This window comes from Penicillium manginii, assembly GCF_028828005.1.
Source record: "Penicillium manginii strain IBT 31320 chromosome Unknown utg000008l:1.0-3226943.0:1.0-3228205.0, whole genome shotgun sequence".
NCBI lineage: Eukaryota > Fungi > Ascomycota > Eurotiomycetes > Eurotiales > Aspergillaceae > Penicillium > Penicillium manginii.
Window position 1 is genome coordinate 1,990,489 of NW_026643109.1, and position 16,313 is coordinate 2,006,801.

General features: G+C 49.9%; 8 protein-coding genes across 8 annotated transcripts; 2 read left to right on the plus strand and 6 right to left on the minus strand.

Annotated features, from left to right (window-relative positions):
• Nucleotides 1-411: 411 nt before the first annotated feature.
• N7533_011394 (uncharacterized protein) lies at nucleotides 412-923 on the minus strand (the record flags this gene model as incomplete). Its single annotated transcript, XM_057108044.1, has 2 exons — nucleotides 412-590; nucleotides 656-923. The coding sequence occupies 2 exons, from the start codon at nucleotides 921-923 to the stop codon at nucleotides 412-414; spliced, it is 447 nt and encodes a 148-aa protein (XP_056955422.1).
• Nucleotides 924-2,312: 1,389 nt separating this feature from the next.
• Nucleotides 2,313-5,396, minus strand: N7533_011395 (uncharacterized protein; the record flags this gene model as incomplete). The annotated part of the gene is made up of 1 exon (XM_057108045.1): nucleotides 2,313-5,396. One exon carries the CDS (start codon nucleotides 5,394-5,396, stop codon nucleotides 2,313-2,315), a length of 3,084 nt encoding a protein of 1,027 aa, XP_056955423.1.
• A 386-nt stretch (nucleotides 5,397-5,782) lies between these two features.
• On the plus strand, nucleotides 5,783-6,629 carry N7533_011396 (kinetochore Spc25 family protein; the record flags this gene model as incomplete). Its single annotated transcript, XM_057108046.1, has 2 exons — nucleotides 5,783-6,014; nucleotides 6,085-6,629. 2 exons carry the CDS (start codon nucleotides 5,783-5,785, stop codon nucleotides 6,627-6,629), a joined length of 777 nt encoding a protein of 258 aa, XP_056955424.1.
• A 143-nt stretch (nucleotides 6,630-6,772) lies between these two features.
• Nucleotides 6,773-9,073, minus strand: N7533_011397 (SKI complex subunit WD repeat protein SKI8; the record flags this gene model as incomplete). Its single annotated transcript, XM_057108047.1, has 8 exons — nucleotides 6,773-6,956; nucleotides 7,030-7,216; nucleotides 7,282-7,375; nucleotides 7,464-7,630; nucleotides 7,704-7,964; nucleotides 8,012-8,048; nucleotides 8,535-8,666; nucleotides 8,729-9,073. 8 exons carry the CDS (start codon nucleotides 9,071-9,073, stop codon nucleotides 6,773-6,775), a joined length of 1,407 nt encoding a protein of 468 aa, XP_056955425.1.
• Nucleotides 9,074-9,294: 221 nt separating this feature from the next.
• On the plus strand, nucleotides 9,295-10,746 carry aspD (septin aspD; the record flags this gene model as incomplete). The annotated part of the gene is made up of 6 exons (XM_057108048.1): nucleotides 9,295-9,433; nucleotides 9,537-9,665; nucleotides 9,750-9,831; nucleotides 9,900-10,037; nucleotides 10,113-10,326; nucleotides 10,405-10,746. The coding sequence occupies 6 exons, from the start codon at nucleotides 9,295-9,297 to the stop codon at nucleotides 10,744-10,746; spliced, it is 1,044 nt and encodes a 347-aa protein (XP_056955426.1).
• A 723-nt stretch (nucleotides 10,747-11,469) lies between these two features.
• Nucleotides 11,470-12,243, minus strand: N7533_011399 (guanylate kinase; the record flags this gene model as incomplete). The annotated part of the gene is made up of 2 exons (XM_057108049.1): nucleotides 11,470-12,050; nucleotides 12,156-12,243. The coding sequence occupies 2 exons, from the start codon at nucleotides 12,241-12,243 to the stop codon at nucleotides 11,470-11,472; spliced, it is 669 nt and encodes a 222-aa protein (XP_056955427.1).
• Nucleotides 12,244-12,456: 213 nt separating this feature from the next.
• On the minus strand, nucleotides 12,457-14,397 carry N7533_011400 (putative Golgi matrix protein; the record flags this gene model as incomplete). Its single annotated transcript, XM_057108050.1, has 6 exons — nucleotides 12,457-12,695; nucleotides 12,761-12,867; nucleotides 12,920-13,635; nucleotides 13,696-14,124; nucleotides 14,182-14,297; nucleotides 14,364-14,397. The coding sequence occupies 6 exons, from the start codon at nucleotides 14,395-14,397 to the stop codon at nucleotides 12,457-12,459; spliced, it is 1,641 nt and encodes a 546-aa protein (XP_056955428.1).
• A 249-nt stretch (nucleotides 14,398-14,646) lies between these two features.
• Nucleotides 14,647-15,621, minus strand: N7533_011401 (uncharacterized protein; the record flags this gene model as incomplete). Its single annotated transcript, XM_057108051.1, has 4 exons — nucleotides 14,647-15,047; nucleotides 15,159-15,262; nucleotides 15,429-15,468; nucleotides 15,549-15,621. The coding sequence occupies 4 exons, from the start codon at nucleotides 15,619-15,621 to the stop codon at nucleotides 14,647-14,649; spliced, it is 618 nt and encodes a 205-aa protein (XP_056955429.1).
• Between the last annotated feature and the right edge of the window lie 692 nt (nucleotides 15,622-16,313).

Genomic DNA, 16,313 nt, shown 5'->3' on the forward strand with positions numbered 1-16,313 from the left:
TGGTAATTGTTTTACTTATGACAATGAGGTACCTACTCTTCGGATTAAACTTTACAGTGTCGGCAAAGGGACCTTAGTATTTAATCGAAAATTTGTGGGCAGCGAGGGAGAGTGGTTGTCGATTTGGAGAATTGAAAAAATTAGATCCAAAAATGGAGCATTATACTGTATTGTTCTGGCTAATTTGCCAGTATGAGAGTGCTAGATACAAAGTACAAAATCTCTCATCTTATCTCAAAATATCATCGTTAGATGGTTCAACCTGAGAACTAGAATATAAGAACCAAGTCTCAACCTGACATGGGCCTTTCTGATGTCGTAATCTAACCTCTTTATGTATATGCATAAGATACATGATAAACCTCCTGAAATTGAACCATTCCCAGGATAGCAGGCACCGGATAGTGTAGATTAAGCCCGGAACGCCATATCCCGCTTTGAGTTTGGAAAAACTGTGTTCACATCACACCCGTATCCGTGAGAAACTGCTTCGCTGGCCGTCACAGAGGTGATGAAGTCACTTTCTGAGTCTTCTGCATTACAGGCATTTACCCAGCTCTGGGAAATATCGCCTTGAGTGCTGCGCTTCCCTGAAAGGAAGCACAAATCATCACAATAAGCCCCCCCCCAACTTTGCCGCATGCTGCTTTGGTACCTTCGGTATTAAAACCTTTCTCAGTGGTGATTTCACCGCTACTATGCGTCGTTCGTTTGCGTTCACAATAAGCGGCGTAGTATTGAGTGGGGTCATCTTTTGTTGGATCGCACACAAGCTGGTAGTCACCCTGCACATTCGTGATTGTCCATTTTCCATCTAGGCAGTTGTCGTTGCACTCTAGATTTGAGTGGCAGTTGGTGCCGGCAGGGTATTTGGCCGCGAGAGAGGCGACAACGAAAAAGGAGATTGATGCGAGAAGCTTCATTTTGTATGATTTGAAGTCTGTAATAGATTGACATTAATCATTAATTTCTTTTTCGAGTACTGAAGGGCTTTGGAAGAAGCACCTACTATTTTGCTTTGACAAGGAAAGTTTTTGAGAAAATTCTTGGTATTAAGGAGAGCGCGTGGAGAGCCATGTGTATCCGGGCTGCCTTTATACACTTTTGTGGCCGTGGGGTGATCAGAATCGGGACTGTGGAGTGGATCGTGAGTGAATGCCAGCTGAACCTGCATGCCGATCTTCAATGATATTTTACCCCCTTAGCCATATCAATTTGTTACCTATTATGGGGTATTCTCCTTGGCATGAAGCACTGCTGTCTTAAACCCTTAAGTATTACTCCGTAGTGTTTAGATCACTGCACGGAGTACGGAGTACGGAGCACAATAATCTGGGTTAGAGATGTCTGTAGTGTTGAGGCAGTGTGGCCTACCAACCAGTTCATGGGGTCAAGGGTGAGTACTCCGTAGGTAGGACAAGGGGGCATATCTTTTCAATAGTTCCTCGATCTCCCGGGCTATCGAATCATCAAAACAACAATTATACACACCCTCTGGTCGCAGTTCCCTGCGACCCACAACCCCATTTCTATCTTAGTGGTAAGATCTAACAAAACGAAACAAGAGATTATGCAGGTTATTTGACATCAATTTGCTTTTGCTATACGCTGCAAAACCATACACTAGGATCGAAAATATGTACTAGATGTACTACAGCTAGAGTAAAAAGCGGGTCGCATCCGTACAGATCATCCTCGGAAAACCTCGGTGTCTCCCCCCACAAATTGATCAGCAGCGAACTGTGATCTACGGAGTACACACTCTGTACGGAGTAAACAAGTCAGTGTGAGTTCCTGCTCCTATGCATAGCCCCTTACTTACCTGATAGAATTATCCGGCTATAATTTTCCGAGATCGAGGTATTCTCCGATTAATTTTTCTGTGTACGTCACATTCCGAAGCCTTCTTATCGATCCTTCTGAGAAGAACCTTGGAATGAAATTGACCATGTTTCATCATCCCGATAGTTTACAGTTTATTTTTGAGGTTATAGCCAACCTTGCCATCATGATTCCTATTAGTGTGCGGCCACGTGGGCACTTACTAGTATCATTAATTCACAAGCTGTACGGAGTACAGAGTCAGTTCCCAGGAAGTGTGATTTTAACTTCCGACTATTGAAGTGCTACTGCAGGTCAAAAGTAGAGCGCCGCGCCGAGCTGAACTTTTAGGTGCGCTGTTTACATCCTTCAATAGTGTGTACTTTGTTTTCAGTCTTTGACCATAGCCATGTCTTAATTATTTCTTATTGTGGTTTTCTTCCCTTTGATTTGCTGTAATGATTGAGCAATGTCTAGCATAAATCCCACTCCTAGAATCCAGCAGCCCGCCTCTTCTTCTTCGCCTTAGACGTATTTTTTAGACTCTCGCGTGTCCCGAACGGTCCTGGTTCGATTTGAGTCATTGGCTCTTCATCAATGACCGTTTGACTGCTAGTCATCGGTAGCGAGGAAGTGAGGGCCATCACTGGCCAGCTGGGTTGACTTGCTCTTGCTCGGATCATGGGTGCGACGGGTGTAGGTGGGAGGGTTATTGGCAGGGCCGTTGTAGATGTAGATGTAGGTGTAGCTGCAGCTTCAACATCTGGCGCGGCTGATTTTGATCGAGATCGGGATCGCTTGCTTTGGCTTCGTGGGGTTCCTGGGCCGGACATTCGCTGGCTTTCTTCGTTTTCTAGCATTTGGGATGTTTTGTTCCATTCGTAGGTTGATGGGTCTGTGCCGGGCGTCCAGTGAGATAAGAGCATGGCTACGTTTCGGGGTTGACGTGGTTCTCGGAGGGTTGTGAATGCGGCCAGGTTGCTGTATAGTCGTTTTTGGTTGTCTTTCTTGGAAGGTTTCTCGGTCGAGGGCGCTGAGCTTGGGAGTACCTGGGAGCTAGGTAATATCTGACTGCTTGGTAATTCCCTCTGAGAGGAGAGTAATGAGATAGCAGTTCCCGAGGATGTCTTCGTTGGTTTCAGGGCAGGTTGGCGTTGGCTTGTCGATTCGATGGCCACGGCCCGGGCCGCCATGTCAGTTGGATTGGAAATCCGAACAAGGCGTGCTAGGCAGAGGTCGAGAGTTATCTGGCGAATCATTTTCTCTTTGAGAATTCGGGTTTGGTCGGGTATGCCTTGTTTTCCATGGGGAAGACTGGTCACCCAATCAGTAACAAGCTGTTCATATGTATCCAGGAAATCTAATCCGGAGCGGGCTCCGGAGTGGGCTCCCTGGGTTACATTGAGAACACCATGAAACAATTTCGAGAAATGTAGCGGTAAAACCATGAAGCTTCTCTGGGTTTCGGTATCCTGGAATCTCAGGGCAGTTGCGACTAGTCCGGCTAGATCCTCGGCGCCCTGGTCGATATCATCAAGTAGGGGGCGGCCGTCGCATAACTCGAGCAATGTTTCAGTGGTGTTCCACTCGGTAAGTGTACTCAGCGTATTGTTTTGCAGCCCCCTGGTCAACTGGGTGAGAGTGGGCCGTAGATTGAGCGATTCGGAATCACTCTTAGTTGTACCGGCTAGCAAATCGGCCACCGCAGCTTCGTATATAGTAGTCATGTCTAATGTCCACTGCGAATCGAATGAGGTGTCGCTCTTTCTTGAGAGCCTGTTCTGAATACCCGCGCGTGGGGGAGCGACGGTAGATTCATCCCAGTCATCGACAATAAATTTGTCAATATCATCGTCGTCTTTCATCTTCGAACGTAACTTAGGTAACTTCTTTCTCAGATGTAGGACATGGCTTTCATGGCTCTCCTCGGCGAGGTCATCATGCTCCTCGGTCTTTGCATCTGCGCTTCGAAATAGAGTTTCGTGCACGGCGAAGGTTGAGTCGGACCAGAATAATTTGACGAGAGTCATGTTGGTATTGTACTCTGTAATAGCTGGGTTGATGGGAGCGTAGCCAACTTGTCGGAAGACAAAGGTTGAATAGGGGGTGTGAGAAATTTCCCCGAGCGAAGATACCTCCATTGCGGATGGGATATCGAGCATGACAGAGTCAGGTGCAGAACCAGACTCTGTCTGTTCCTCGTTTACCACGGGGACTTGAAACGTCTGCACGAGCGTGGCGAGGCGGGAGTAAAGGACGATCTGTAGATGGTTCCCCATCTGCACACTACTAAGGCGTAATGTGAGGTCCTCAGGATCTCGGAAGTGACGCCAGGCCAGCCGGGCTCCCAGGGATGGCGTCTCTCCGCCTCTATTTGGCTGTGCATCGGCCATATCAAACCAGAGCAATCGAGTGGTCGTGAGGACGAAGAAATGTGATGTGTTTTGTGCACTTCTGAGTACATCCAGGACCCATTCTGACTGTAAAGACAGACCCAATTTAACCGGGTAAGCTCGAGTCTCATCTCCGATTATTGAAGAAACCATAACGCAACGACGATCAGAGACAAGGACCGTTGACACATCACCGACCCACTCGATCGATGCCCATCCATCATACTGAGGCCCGTTCGGATCCTGAAACTGATCCATCCAAGGCAGCGAGCCTCTCTTCAAACATTTCGCCGCAAATGCCGACTTCCGTTTTCGAGGGTGGCCCGTAATCTCCCAGATAGTCCAATAACCCTCCGTGTCGATGATGCCAAATTGACGAGGATACCAAGGGTTGAACGTAACATCAGCATGCGGCGCACCTCCAGTCTGCATGACTGATATTTCCAATACTGGATTTGCATCGAGCGGGGAATTCCGCCGTGGTACTGCAAACTCTGCAATATCGCTTTCGGGAACGTATGTCGGCACAGCTTCGCGACGGTATAAACGAGGGCGAAATATCACTGTTACGTCTGGTAACCGAGCGGCCATCCAGTGCGGTCTCTCCTCTAAGGATCGCGCAAAGCAGACTTGGAGGATTGGAGCTCCTCGTCTCGACCATTCGGCGTCGTCGTCGTCGTCGTCGCTGATACATGGGATACGCAGTGGGTGGTCGTCATCTAGTTGCACGTGATCTTCTTCCAGTACTCGGAACGTAATTATATTGCCGCATTCTCCGGTCACAGCAGCAGCAATAGCAACAGTCTGCCGAGCATTCAGATTCTCCAGAGCGGGATCGGCATATCCAAGATCGAGTAAGGTAGAGGCTTGAGGGTCGTAAGACTTGATCGTATTGGCGACTACTCTTGAAAACGCATCGTTCCGCACAGAGGACCAATCTGATGCCAGGTCAGGGAGAACTTTCGGAATCAGGCCCTGTCCTGAGGATGGTAGATGCTCGATAAAACGCTGACGTTGGACTGCGGCCAGTGGTGACGGGACTGTTGTTCGAGTCAACCCGGTATTTGAGATTAAGGAAGGCCGTGTAAATGAGCGAGCAAAGGACCAGGAATGTGTATCTGGCTGATATACAGCTCTTCCTGTGTGCCCATAGTGTAGAGCACTCTCGGAATGTTCATCCATGGGACCTTCTTGCCTTGCGCTGGCGCTTCGCAATATGCGCAAGGCCCCGCCAGGACATGTCGATGTGGAAAGTTGAAGTCCGGACCTGCAGGTGCAGAGCTAATCCCACAAGACAAAAGTCAAGGAAAGGACACCAGGTCCAAGTTGAAGAGATGCGCCTGGAATCGAAGTTGAAGTAGTTCAGCTTGAAGGTGAAGGTCGAGCCCGATTGGATTTTTTGAGATTGGATGTTTCTTATCGATAAGCCCGTTGCGGCGCAACCCAAACATCACTTCAACCTTAACATTAACATTGAACATCCCCACTTCAAACTTCTTCTCTCCATCGCATCGCGCGTAAAGACAAAGCCAACACTTTTTCTATCATATCCAACCCTGGCCCACACTATGGCCTCTACTTTCGACCCATCCCTCTCAACGAGCGGCATGCGCCCGCCCCTCGCCTCAGCAGATGCCCCCTCAATGGCCGACTCACTCCCCAGCATCAACTTCGGATTCGAAGATCTACGCAATCGCATGGCCCAGTTCACAGCCAAATTTGACGCCGTCATTGAACGCGGCCGCAAACAAGTCTTGGAAGAACGCAATCAGTTCCACATCAACCTCGCCGAACTACAAGGTACGATCGCCATGAATCTTGTTGTGTTATCTTTGTTTTCTCGACCACTAACTCAATATCACGATTGCAGAAGACGAACGAATGCGCCAACGCGACATCGAAATAATAAACCTGAAAACCCAAACCCACATCCAAACCCTATCCAAAGAATCCGCCGAAGCGGCCGAAATGCACGCAGCCATCTCGTCCATAACCGTCGAGCGCGACACGCGGCTTTCAAAACGCGACCGTCTGCGCCAGCAAATTGCCGAGACGCAGAAATCTATCGCCCAGCGCGTTGAGTCGCAAAAGGCGCACGCGAAACATCTCGATGCGCAATCTAGACTTAATAACCCCGAGCTGGACTTTTGGCAGGATTATCTTTGTTTAAGGATTGAGGGGGCCGGAAGGGAGGATCGGTTGAAGTTTGTTTATTCGCATCTTTCTGAGAAGGATTGGGAGGCGGAGGGTTGGTTTGAGTTGGGGACTGCGAGTCGGGATTATGAGGTTTTTCATTGTAGGCCTAAGTTGGATGCTGAGGCTTTGGAGCGGGAAGTCGATCTTGTTAATGAGGATCGGGATTTTGGGGCTTTTCTTAAGAGGATGAGGAAGCTTTTTGCTGAGACTATGAATTGAGTGAACGAAATGGGAATGGATGTGGATATGATCACTCTGGCGTTGGAAATATCCTTGATATGGAAATTTTCTGTATTCTATACACAGGATAATCGTTTTCATTATTGATCATCAACGCGTTGGTAAATAGCTTAGCCTTCCATTCAACCACCAGTAGCTTCCCGGTAGAAAGCAATGCTCCGATTCGCGCCCCCAGTCGCGAATCCCTCGGACCTATTCGCTTTGGGGAGCCACTTCGCGCTCCAGACAGCCTTTTCGGTCTCAGAGTGGGTGGCGACGCAAGCCTTGGTGTCGATTGACCAGACCTTGACCTTACCGTCGAATGAACTGGAGTAGAGTTAGGTTTTGCCTCTGATTGAAGATAATTGTCACACTCGGGTCACTAGTGCGGTCCACTCACCTGCTCAGTAGGTACTCGCCCGAATCGCTCCAAGAGAGAGACAAGATCCAGGCGCTATGGCCCGAAAGATTGGCAATCTGCAGACCGGAAGATGTGTCGTAGAGTACGATCACTTTGGAGTCTCCAGCCGCTGCGAGGATCTTTCCTCCTGGTGAGAAGGCGACGCTTCGGACAGGTTTGACCAGACCTGTGAGGCGTGTTAATTAGAACTAGCGCATGAATGAATGTTCGGAGTTGGAAATTGCAACGTACCAGACAAAGAAAATGGCATCCGGCCATCTTCAGTCTTGAAGATATAAACAGCTCCGTTTTCATGACCGCTGGCTATGAATTTTCCATCGGGGGACTGTGGTAGCAATGTCAGTAAGAGTAAAGCCCTGGAGTATCTTTGCAAAGCAAGGAAAGCAAATGCGGTAATAAAATAAGTAACCCACCAGGTCAATACATGTACCAAAGCTACCCTTAGTCTCATGGTCTCGTATTTGAGTGCCATTATCATTGAGATCCCACACCCGAACATGGCCGTCTTGAGAAACACCAGCCAGATACTGGCCATCTTCGGATAAGGCAATTGCCCAAGCATCCACGTTTGTGAGATTCGCTGCGGGGAGATGATATCAGTCATTGACCGGGGCCCATCACATAGAGGGGTAAAATTGACTCTATCTACCCACCTGAGACTACCTGGTCAGCCGACCAGTGCCCATCCTGGCAAGACCAGGCCTTGACCTCGCCGGCAAATCCAGCGCTAATGGCGCGCGTGCCCTTGGCGCCGGTAACGATGTGGTGGCAGCCCAGTGTGTGCGCGCCATCGAGAGACTGCACCAGTGGGAATTCCGTGTCGAGGGTCGAGTGGACTTTGATTGATGGAGCTCCTGATGCTGACAGGACTGACTTGTCTGTTACAGCTACGGAGAAGATGTCCACGGGGTGTGCTGACTTTGTTAGCTCGGCGCAGTTGTGTGCATTGGGAACCACCTACCATTATCGGCAGTGCCCCACGCCAGATATTGTCGTGACTGATTGGGTAATTAGCTATCAGGTATAACGGTGGGTTTTCTCTTTGCGGTTCAGATCAGATAGATCATAGTGCTCACCATTCTGCTTCCGAGTGGTTGTTCGGTCTATTTCTTGGTGGATGATGACGTTTGGTGGAGAGAAGCTGCAGTTCCGCCTTTGCGCCTGAGGCCTCTCCACATTAGCCACTCAGTAAACCAGTGGGGAACTCCAGGGTCACTTTGATAGTATTTGTATTAATATCTTATGTCTTCATATGCAGTGGTTTATTTAATTTGTTTTTATTTGTTTGGCCAATTGGACCAAATGTGTGCCCAGGTGGAATACATATATGCTATCACAGGTGAATCATTTTTTGCCGGGAATTCAGAATTCAAACGCCAGGCCATGCAGTGGATCGTAGCCACATCCCAATCCCAATTGTAGAAATACACTCAATGCTCTTGCATTTCTCTCCTTCTCCTCCATTCAAGCTTCAGCCAGCCCACAGGTGAGGTGAGGTGAGGTGAGGCTTTGTCGTGAAAAGACCAGCCTAGCTCGCTTCCGTCATGATCATTGTCGAGATCGATCGATTCGCCTTTATGCGGTGGTCTGCGCCGTCTTCCACGAATCCCTGATATCTAATAATTGGCAATTGGTTAGCATTATTGGGCCCGGACCAATTGGGTATTAACACGATCACCATGTGAGCCATCATATAGGTGATGTGATGGCTCAAAGGCTCTCCGGTTCTTCCGGAATGGACCGTACCTCTCACACAGTGAGGACACAACAAGTGGGCGCGTTTGACCTGACCGCAGCCTGGGCACTTGTTCAGAGACTGGACATCCTTCAGGGCCTTGCCGGCCATTTGACGGTGACGCTTCTTCATGTGGGAGGTCTTCTTCTTGGGGACGGCGCGGAGGACGGATTCCCAAAGATCGGCGAGGAGCGGGGGGATAGTGATGGAGATTGGGAGGGCGAAAGCGAAGGGGATAAAAGTAGGCGAGATGCGCAGGGGCGCCGGGGCGAAGAGACGCAGAGCCATGGTGAAGTGGTGGTGGTGAAGGCAATGATAATGTTTGATGGTGTTGACGGTGTTAATGTTGGAGTTGGAGAAAAAGACGGACACGCTAAACCCAACTAGGCAAGGGCCACCCCTGAGTTGATAGGGAAATAACATTCGACCTTAAGGGGTTCTCCATCTTCACCTGGGGAAATCGAAACTTGACCTCCTCTCTTTTCACTACCTCCACCTACTCCTTCATAATGGCCGCCGCTACTACTGCTGCTTCGGCTCAGCAGCCTACCGTTTTCCCTCACAGCCATGTCGGTTTCGACAGCATCACCTCTCAGATCGAGCGGAAGCTGTTGAAGCGTGGTTTCCAGTTCAATGTCATGTGTGTTGGTGAGTGAGAGGCCTACTGGGAGATTTGATGAAATCCATGAGATCAGATCAGATCAGATCTATTGCAATTCGTTCAACTAATACTAACACCCCCTGCTTCCAGGTCAAACCGGTCTGGGTAAATCCACCCTGGTCAACACCATCTTCGCATCCCACCTGATCGACTCCAAGGGTCGTCTCACCCCTCAAGAGCCCGTTCGTTCCACTACCGAGATCCAGACTGTTTCGCATAGTACGTGTGCCTGGGGGAATTGTCCAATTATACTATAAGATAATTGGACTGCGCATTGGAACACTTGCTGACCGGATATCCTAGTCATCGAGGAGAACGGTGTTCGCCTCCGTCTGAACATCGTCGACACACCCGGTTACGGTGACCAGGTGAACAATGACCGATGGTACGCGTCACCCGTCTTAGAACCAGACCATACAACCACAGCGGAATACACTTGCTAACACATCTCAGCTGGGACCCCATTGTCAAGTACATCAAGGACCAGCACTCGGCATACCTCCGCAAGGAGCTTACCGCGCAGCGTGAGCGTTATATCCAAGATACCCGTATCCACTGCTGCTTGTTCTTCATCCAGCCCTCCGGCCATGCGTGAGTTCCTCTTCCCCGCGAATTCATGCCTCCCCGCCAATATGCTCTGTGCTAATTGATTCTCCCGGAATTCAGTCTCAAGCCCATCGATATCGTCGTTCTCAAGAAGCTCTCTGACGTCGTCAACGTCGTCCCCGTTATCGCCAAGTCCGACTCCCTGACCCTTGAGGAGCGCCAGGCCTTCAAGGAGCGCATTAAGGAGGAGTTCTCCTTCCACAACCTCAAGATGTACCCCTACGATAATGACGAGCTCGATGATGAGGAGCGCTCTATCAACGCTCAAATTAAGGTAGAGATATAAGCCCCTCCCCCCGCCGCAACCAAGTTTCCCTTTCCCTTTCTGTTTCTGGTTCTGACAATTATACAGGAGATCATCCCCTTCTCCGTCGTCGGCAGTGAGAAGACCATCGTCGTCAACGGCAAGCAGGTCCGCGGTCGCCAGAACCGCTGGGGCGTGATCAACGTCGAGGACGAGACTCACTGCGAGTTCGTCTACCTCCGCAACTTCCTCACCCGCACCCACCTGCAGGACCTGGTCGAGACCACCAGCCAGATCCACTACGAGACCTTCCGCGCCAAGCAGCTGCTTGCTCTGAAGGAGAGCAGCGCCCAGGGCGGCCACTCTACCGGTGGCAGCCGACCCATCAGTCCCTCTGCGGACCGGGAGCTGAGCCGCAACTCTCAACGCGCTGCCATGAACGGCTACTAGATTGACTCGGCATGAGCTGAGCTCCTCTTGAATGGCGTTGCGTTACGGTCCTTCTCAGCCATAGCGAAAGCGTGCGCGCCGTCGCCGCCCTGATGCGCCAACGATATCAAACCAATTCCTCAGCTCGGCCAGGCTCGCTATCGCTCTCACTCTCCCACCACCTCCGAAAACTTCCTGTCCCTTTCGACGCCAGCAGGCCCTTGCAGATATCCCCCCTTTTTTTTTACTTTTCTCTTTTCTTTGCGTGTTTCCGCCTCCGATATTCTGTATCCACAGCACGGTCACCCCGTTTATTATCTAGGATTTTTTTGTCTTGTCGGGGATAACCAGAGTCTGGCAACCAGCGCTGAACATTCACATTCGGTATCTGGTTTTTTCCATGTACTTAGTTTCCTTAATTATCCCTCATGAGAGATTTGTCATTCTTGGCTTGAGGCTGATGCTATGCTGAGGTCTAGTTTTGTATTTGCAAAATGATGGGAGGGTGTGGTATATGGGTTTCTATGTGAGAGCAGGCATGTCCAGCTTTACATTGGGGTTAATAATATTCTCATTCCGGCTTCCAGTCCAACCCAACTTCCATCCATTACATCTTGGTAGTTGCAGCTGGATACCTGGTAGCTAGCATCTATACACTTAACAAATCGCAAAAAATGACGAATCCCACCAGCCCTAAGCTCGACCTCAACTAGTCCAGCCCATCTCTATACGGTACTGGGTAGGCTAAGCCCCAAACCGCCCCCCATCAACAATAAACTCCTTCAACTCCGCATAAGCCTGCTCAATCTCATCATTAACAATAACCCGATCATGAGCCCCCGTCTCCGCATACTCCATCTCATTCCTAGCCTGCTTCAGCCTCTGCTGCAAACTATCCTCCGTCTCCGTATTCCTCCCCCTCAACCTGCGCTCCAGCTCCTCCATACTCGGCGGCGCGAGAAACACGAACCGCGCATTCAGATCCTCCCGCTGCTTCACCTGCTTCACACCTTCCATCTCGATGTCCAGGATGCAAATGCGTTCTTGCTCCGCGACGGTCTTGATCGCGGCGACGGATGTACCGTACAGGTTACTTCCGAACTGGGCGTTTTCGATGAAGCCGTTTTCTGCGATTAGGGAGTTGAAGGCGTCGCGCGTGACGAAATTGTAGTCTTTTCCGTTTGTTTCGCCGGGGCGTGGGGCGCGGGTTGTGTGTGAGACGCTGAAGCCGAATTTTGTGGGGTATTCGGCGAAGAGGCGTTTTAGGAGGGTGGATTTGCCGGTGCCACTTGGGCCGGAGATTACCACTGGGCGGAAGTTTTGGACTGGGTTTGGTGTTAGGTTGGTTTGTTTGGGGTGGGGTTGTGGTTTTGGTTGTTGGTAGGTTGCGGAGGAGTGGGGTGGTGGTGGAAGTGAAGATGAAGACATACCGGCGCTGGACATTTTATGTGCAGAGCGGGTTGCGCTGAAAGATGTTGAGAAAGAAGGGAGAGCGCGCGCGAAAGTGAAATGATGCATGGATGAATTGGGATGAGTCGAAGTTTCCCACAATTTACGAAAACGTCCGGCAGAATTGGGCGGTCAGTACATCGGTCTTAGCTCCGAGTCTATAGTTTGTGTAGGAGGTTGTGTAGTAGTGTAGTAATTGTAGTTGTCTGAATAATTGTTGGACCTCCTCTCTTTGAAAGCTCTATACATGAATATGGAAACATGGGATGATGCAGTCTCACTTTACTGGGACGGGCCTGGGTGACTTCCTCGTCGCATTGCGCTTATCTTGCCAACCTCGGCTTCCTGTTCTAGGAAGTTGGACCATAATTCGGCGAGGGTTTCTTTGCTTGATGCGCCGTTGTCCATGAATTCGGTGGCTAGATTTGGCGTGCTGGGGGTGCGGAGGGGTGTGCCTGGTACTCTAAGTTTGCCAGTACTTGAAGTACCGGGTCGTGCAAGGCCGGCCTGTTCTCGTTGTTCTAAAGGGTATATTAGCAGGGGTTCATATACAAAGGGGATAAGAGGGTATAAGGGCGGAACTCACCATCATCCCAGCCTAGAAGGGCTGCGATAAGCTGGAGGATTTGGAACTTCTTTGGGTCTGATCGATCCAGCGCAAGGAAATGTAGGAAATGGTTGGTTACAATATGACTGGTGTCAAATGTTAGCATATTCATTGCCTGGTGTGTACGGGCAAACATACCGATCCACATTATCCTCCGGCTTTCCCTTCTTCAAGAAGCGTAGCGCCTTTGTCAAATGGTCATTCAAAGTAACAGCCTCATGCCGAAGTTTTCCGATAAGAAGGTTCTTCTCCTTGACTTCCTTTTCAAAAGGTCGTGCCCGCTCAAGCTCCTCCTGCGCCGCTTGGAGATTCTTATCTGCATCACCAGCTTGCTGCTGCGCCTCGCGTAGAGATCGTCTCAGCTCCTCGAGCTGGGAGTCGGAGCTCTCAACAAGTTCTCTGAGTTCCTGCTTCCGGGCTGTTTGGATCTCTTGCAGCGCTCGCTGCAGACCGTCAACCGTAGATTGCTGGCTGTCGCGATCACCAGCGGCTTTCTCATAAGCCTCTCGAAGATTGCTCAATTGCTCTTCGAGATCTGCGACCTTCTCTCCCATGTTTTCGCGGATGGATCGTTCTTCCATGGCGAGGACTTCCCAGTTGTGCATGGCTTCCTTTGCCTGCTCGAATTCGGATTGAAGATATGACTCCTGCTCTACCAGCTCGTCTCTCTCCTTGAGCCAGTTCTGCTGGGACAGTGTCGATCGGTCCCGTAGCGTAGCGATCTCCTTTGACTTCTCGGCTGATTCTTCGGATAGTCCGACTAATTCTGTGGACTTGGATTCGAGCTGTGACTTCAGGGCTGCGTTTTCGTCTTCTAGGTCTTCGATCTGGGACCGCGCGTTGGCTAATTCTTCCTGTGGGAGGTATCAGTAAAGGTTCACGACGCTATCATTATCAGTATCTGGAGTACTTACCTCGTCCTCTTTGAGTCGTTGGCCGAGCTGTGACTTGATCGCATTGACTCGCTCCATAAGCTTCTGGAATTGCGTTTCTGCCTGCTCCTTCTTTGTCTCGGTGTCTTCCAATTTCTCCTGCAGCGCCTCCATGTCCGCTTTGTGTTTCGACTGGATCTCCTCTAGTGATTTCCGCATATCGGTGACTTCGGCACGGAGTGAGTCTCGGTCTCGTACCAGGGCGTCAAAGCGGTCTTTCGGTTCGGGCTCGGATTCGGCATCGTTCGATGCGGGGTGTCTAGTCTCTCGGATTGGAATATCGGTGTGGTCCTGGTCATCGGCGGGTTGGCTTTGGCTTGGAACGCTGCTATCGGCTGTATTGGGTCTGTTGTCGCCGTCGCCGGTGGAATTCGTCACATCGTCGTCCGCGGCGTCAGTGTCGGGGTTGTCCTAGGACGTTTCAGCAGGGGGGGTAACAATGGCGGCTGGTAGAAATCCAGTACTTACGTGAGTGTCATTATCTTGGGTCGCCGCATTATCAAGCCCCTGATCCTCGCCAATGTGTTGGGCATTATTGGCCTTTGCCTTTGCGCCCTTCTTCTTGTTCTTCTTGGATTTCGCGCCTGTGACCGGTGGGGGCGGGGTCAGTGATAGAACTCAGGGGGCAGGGGGTATTCAGGTGAATATACCTTGAACAGCAGACGGGGGATTGTCTTCGGGCATGGTGTGTCGAAGTTAAGGAGGAGGGGGTGGGGGGGAGGAACAGAGATGTATCCGATGGGATCTCTGGAAGCTGTCAACATCTCCGCTAGCGTGGCTGGCCCTTCCGCCCTAGCGGGATTGCTCTCCACAAATATACTCCGAGTCTTAGCAGTTAATTACTCCCTCAATTATGATTCAATTATTTTACTACTGGTCATATCTTCATTTGCTTGTCCAGATTCACCTATATACCTACAAAATGAACGATATTCACATAAAATCATCCAGGAAATCCTCTCCACGATCCTGGTTACTGCTATTCATCATAGCCTCATCACTAAACATATCATCATAAGCATGATCCTTCTGCCACTTCAACTGCTCCCGCTCCCTCCTCTCTAGCTTCTCCCTCTCCAATCGCTGATCGCGCGACTTGCGCTCGCTATTGCGCTTCTTCTTCGCCGCCTCCTCCTTCTCGGTGCGGAGGTCGGGGAACTTCTCGACTCGGGTTTTGTTCAGTCGGTTGACGATCGCGTTCTCGCGCTCTCGGACTAGGATCTTGCGCACTAGCTTTTGGTTGTGGAAGGAGACTTGGCCTGTGGCCATTGAGCCGTCCTTTTTGAGATTGGACCATGGCGTGTAGATGATTGTGATGTTGTCTTTTTTATTTCCTGTGTATGCTTGTTAGTCTCCAAGATTCTTTGAGTCCCCGATTGCCTTGAGGGGTTTTCTTTTTCTTTTTCCCCAAGCGGCAGCACCAGGCAGGTTTCATCCACACTAACCCTCGATCGAATTGGCCTTTGTGAGCTGCGCGCAGTCTTCTAGAAGTGGGCCTTCAATATTATCCCATGTTTCTCCTTCGCGTAGGCGGACGTAGACGTGGGCACTCGATAGGTTGTCAACGTGGAACTATGGAGGGACATGGCATTAGAGCGGTTGGCGCGCAATGTGTTTGTTCGAGGGTAGGATACCAACCCTGTTTCGGAATGCGGTTAGTATGTATTCCTGATCAAGCGCGAGACTGCTGAGTCTAAAGGCATTCATTCACATACCAAACATCCTCGTCCAAACCGTAGCTGATCAGGTCCTCGTCTAATCAAGCAAAGCCGTTAGGAGTGTTCAATGTTCAATGTTGCCTTCCCGCGGGGCTAGTTGGAGATTCAATAGCATACTCTCGAACTTGTCCTTGCCGACGTATATGAATGCGGAAGGGGAGACCACGTTGGATGTGAAGTAGTAGACCATGGCGAAGGATCCCGTAGGGGTAGAGGACAGCGAGGGAATTGGCTCTCGGCGCAGTTGAGTTCGTTCAAGATGTTCTTGGTGGGGAATTCTTGCGGGAAAGATTTATATGATTAGTCAGCGAGTCAGCAGCGAGACTTGAGTCAACTATGTTTACTACAACGGTAGCTATACTAGCTCATTATAGTTGTAGTAAGGGATAGTCATGTGTTAATTGTCAAATTATCACTCTGTGTTTATGTACATCTTCTGGAATGGGATTACCTGCCTACTCGAGAAGGTTACTACACGTAGGGATGCTAGGTATGAAGGACATTGAGACAACATGCAATTGAATGTTCAGGTATAAAATGAATAGCTAAGGCGATATATCCAAGACTTGCCTAGGTAGACACGCTTGAAGTTATGAGTTATTCTAGCTATTTAGGTAGTAAGGTAATATACTCTATGCCCGTACCTCTCATCGGGCAATGTATGGAGCCCCCGATTATTGAGAACTACCCGAGGTACAAGCAGAGTCTCAGGCTGAATGCTCAAGTTAAACATACAAGTTGTCCTATGGCTATTCCCTACCTTGGTATATATAGTCATGGTAGTAGAATGTTGTGCTGTAAACTCGGAAAAGCCGGATCCATATAAGTACTACGAGTACTAGTACTAGTATAAAACTACCCACCTACCGTATTCACATCCTG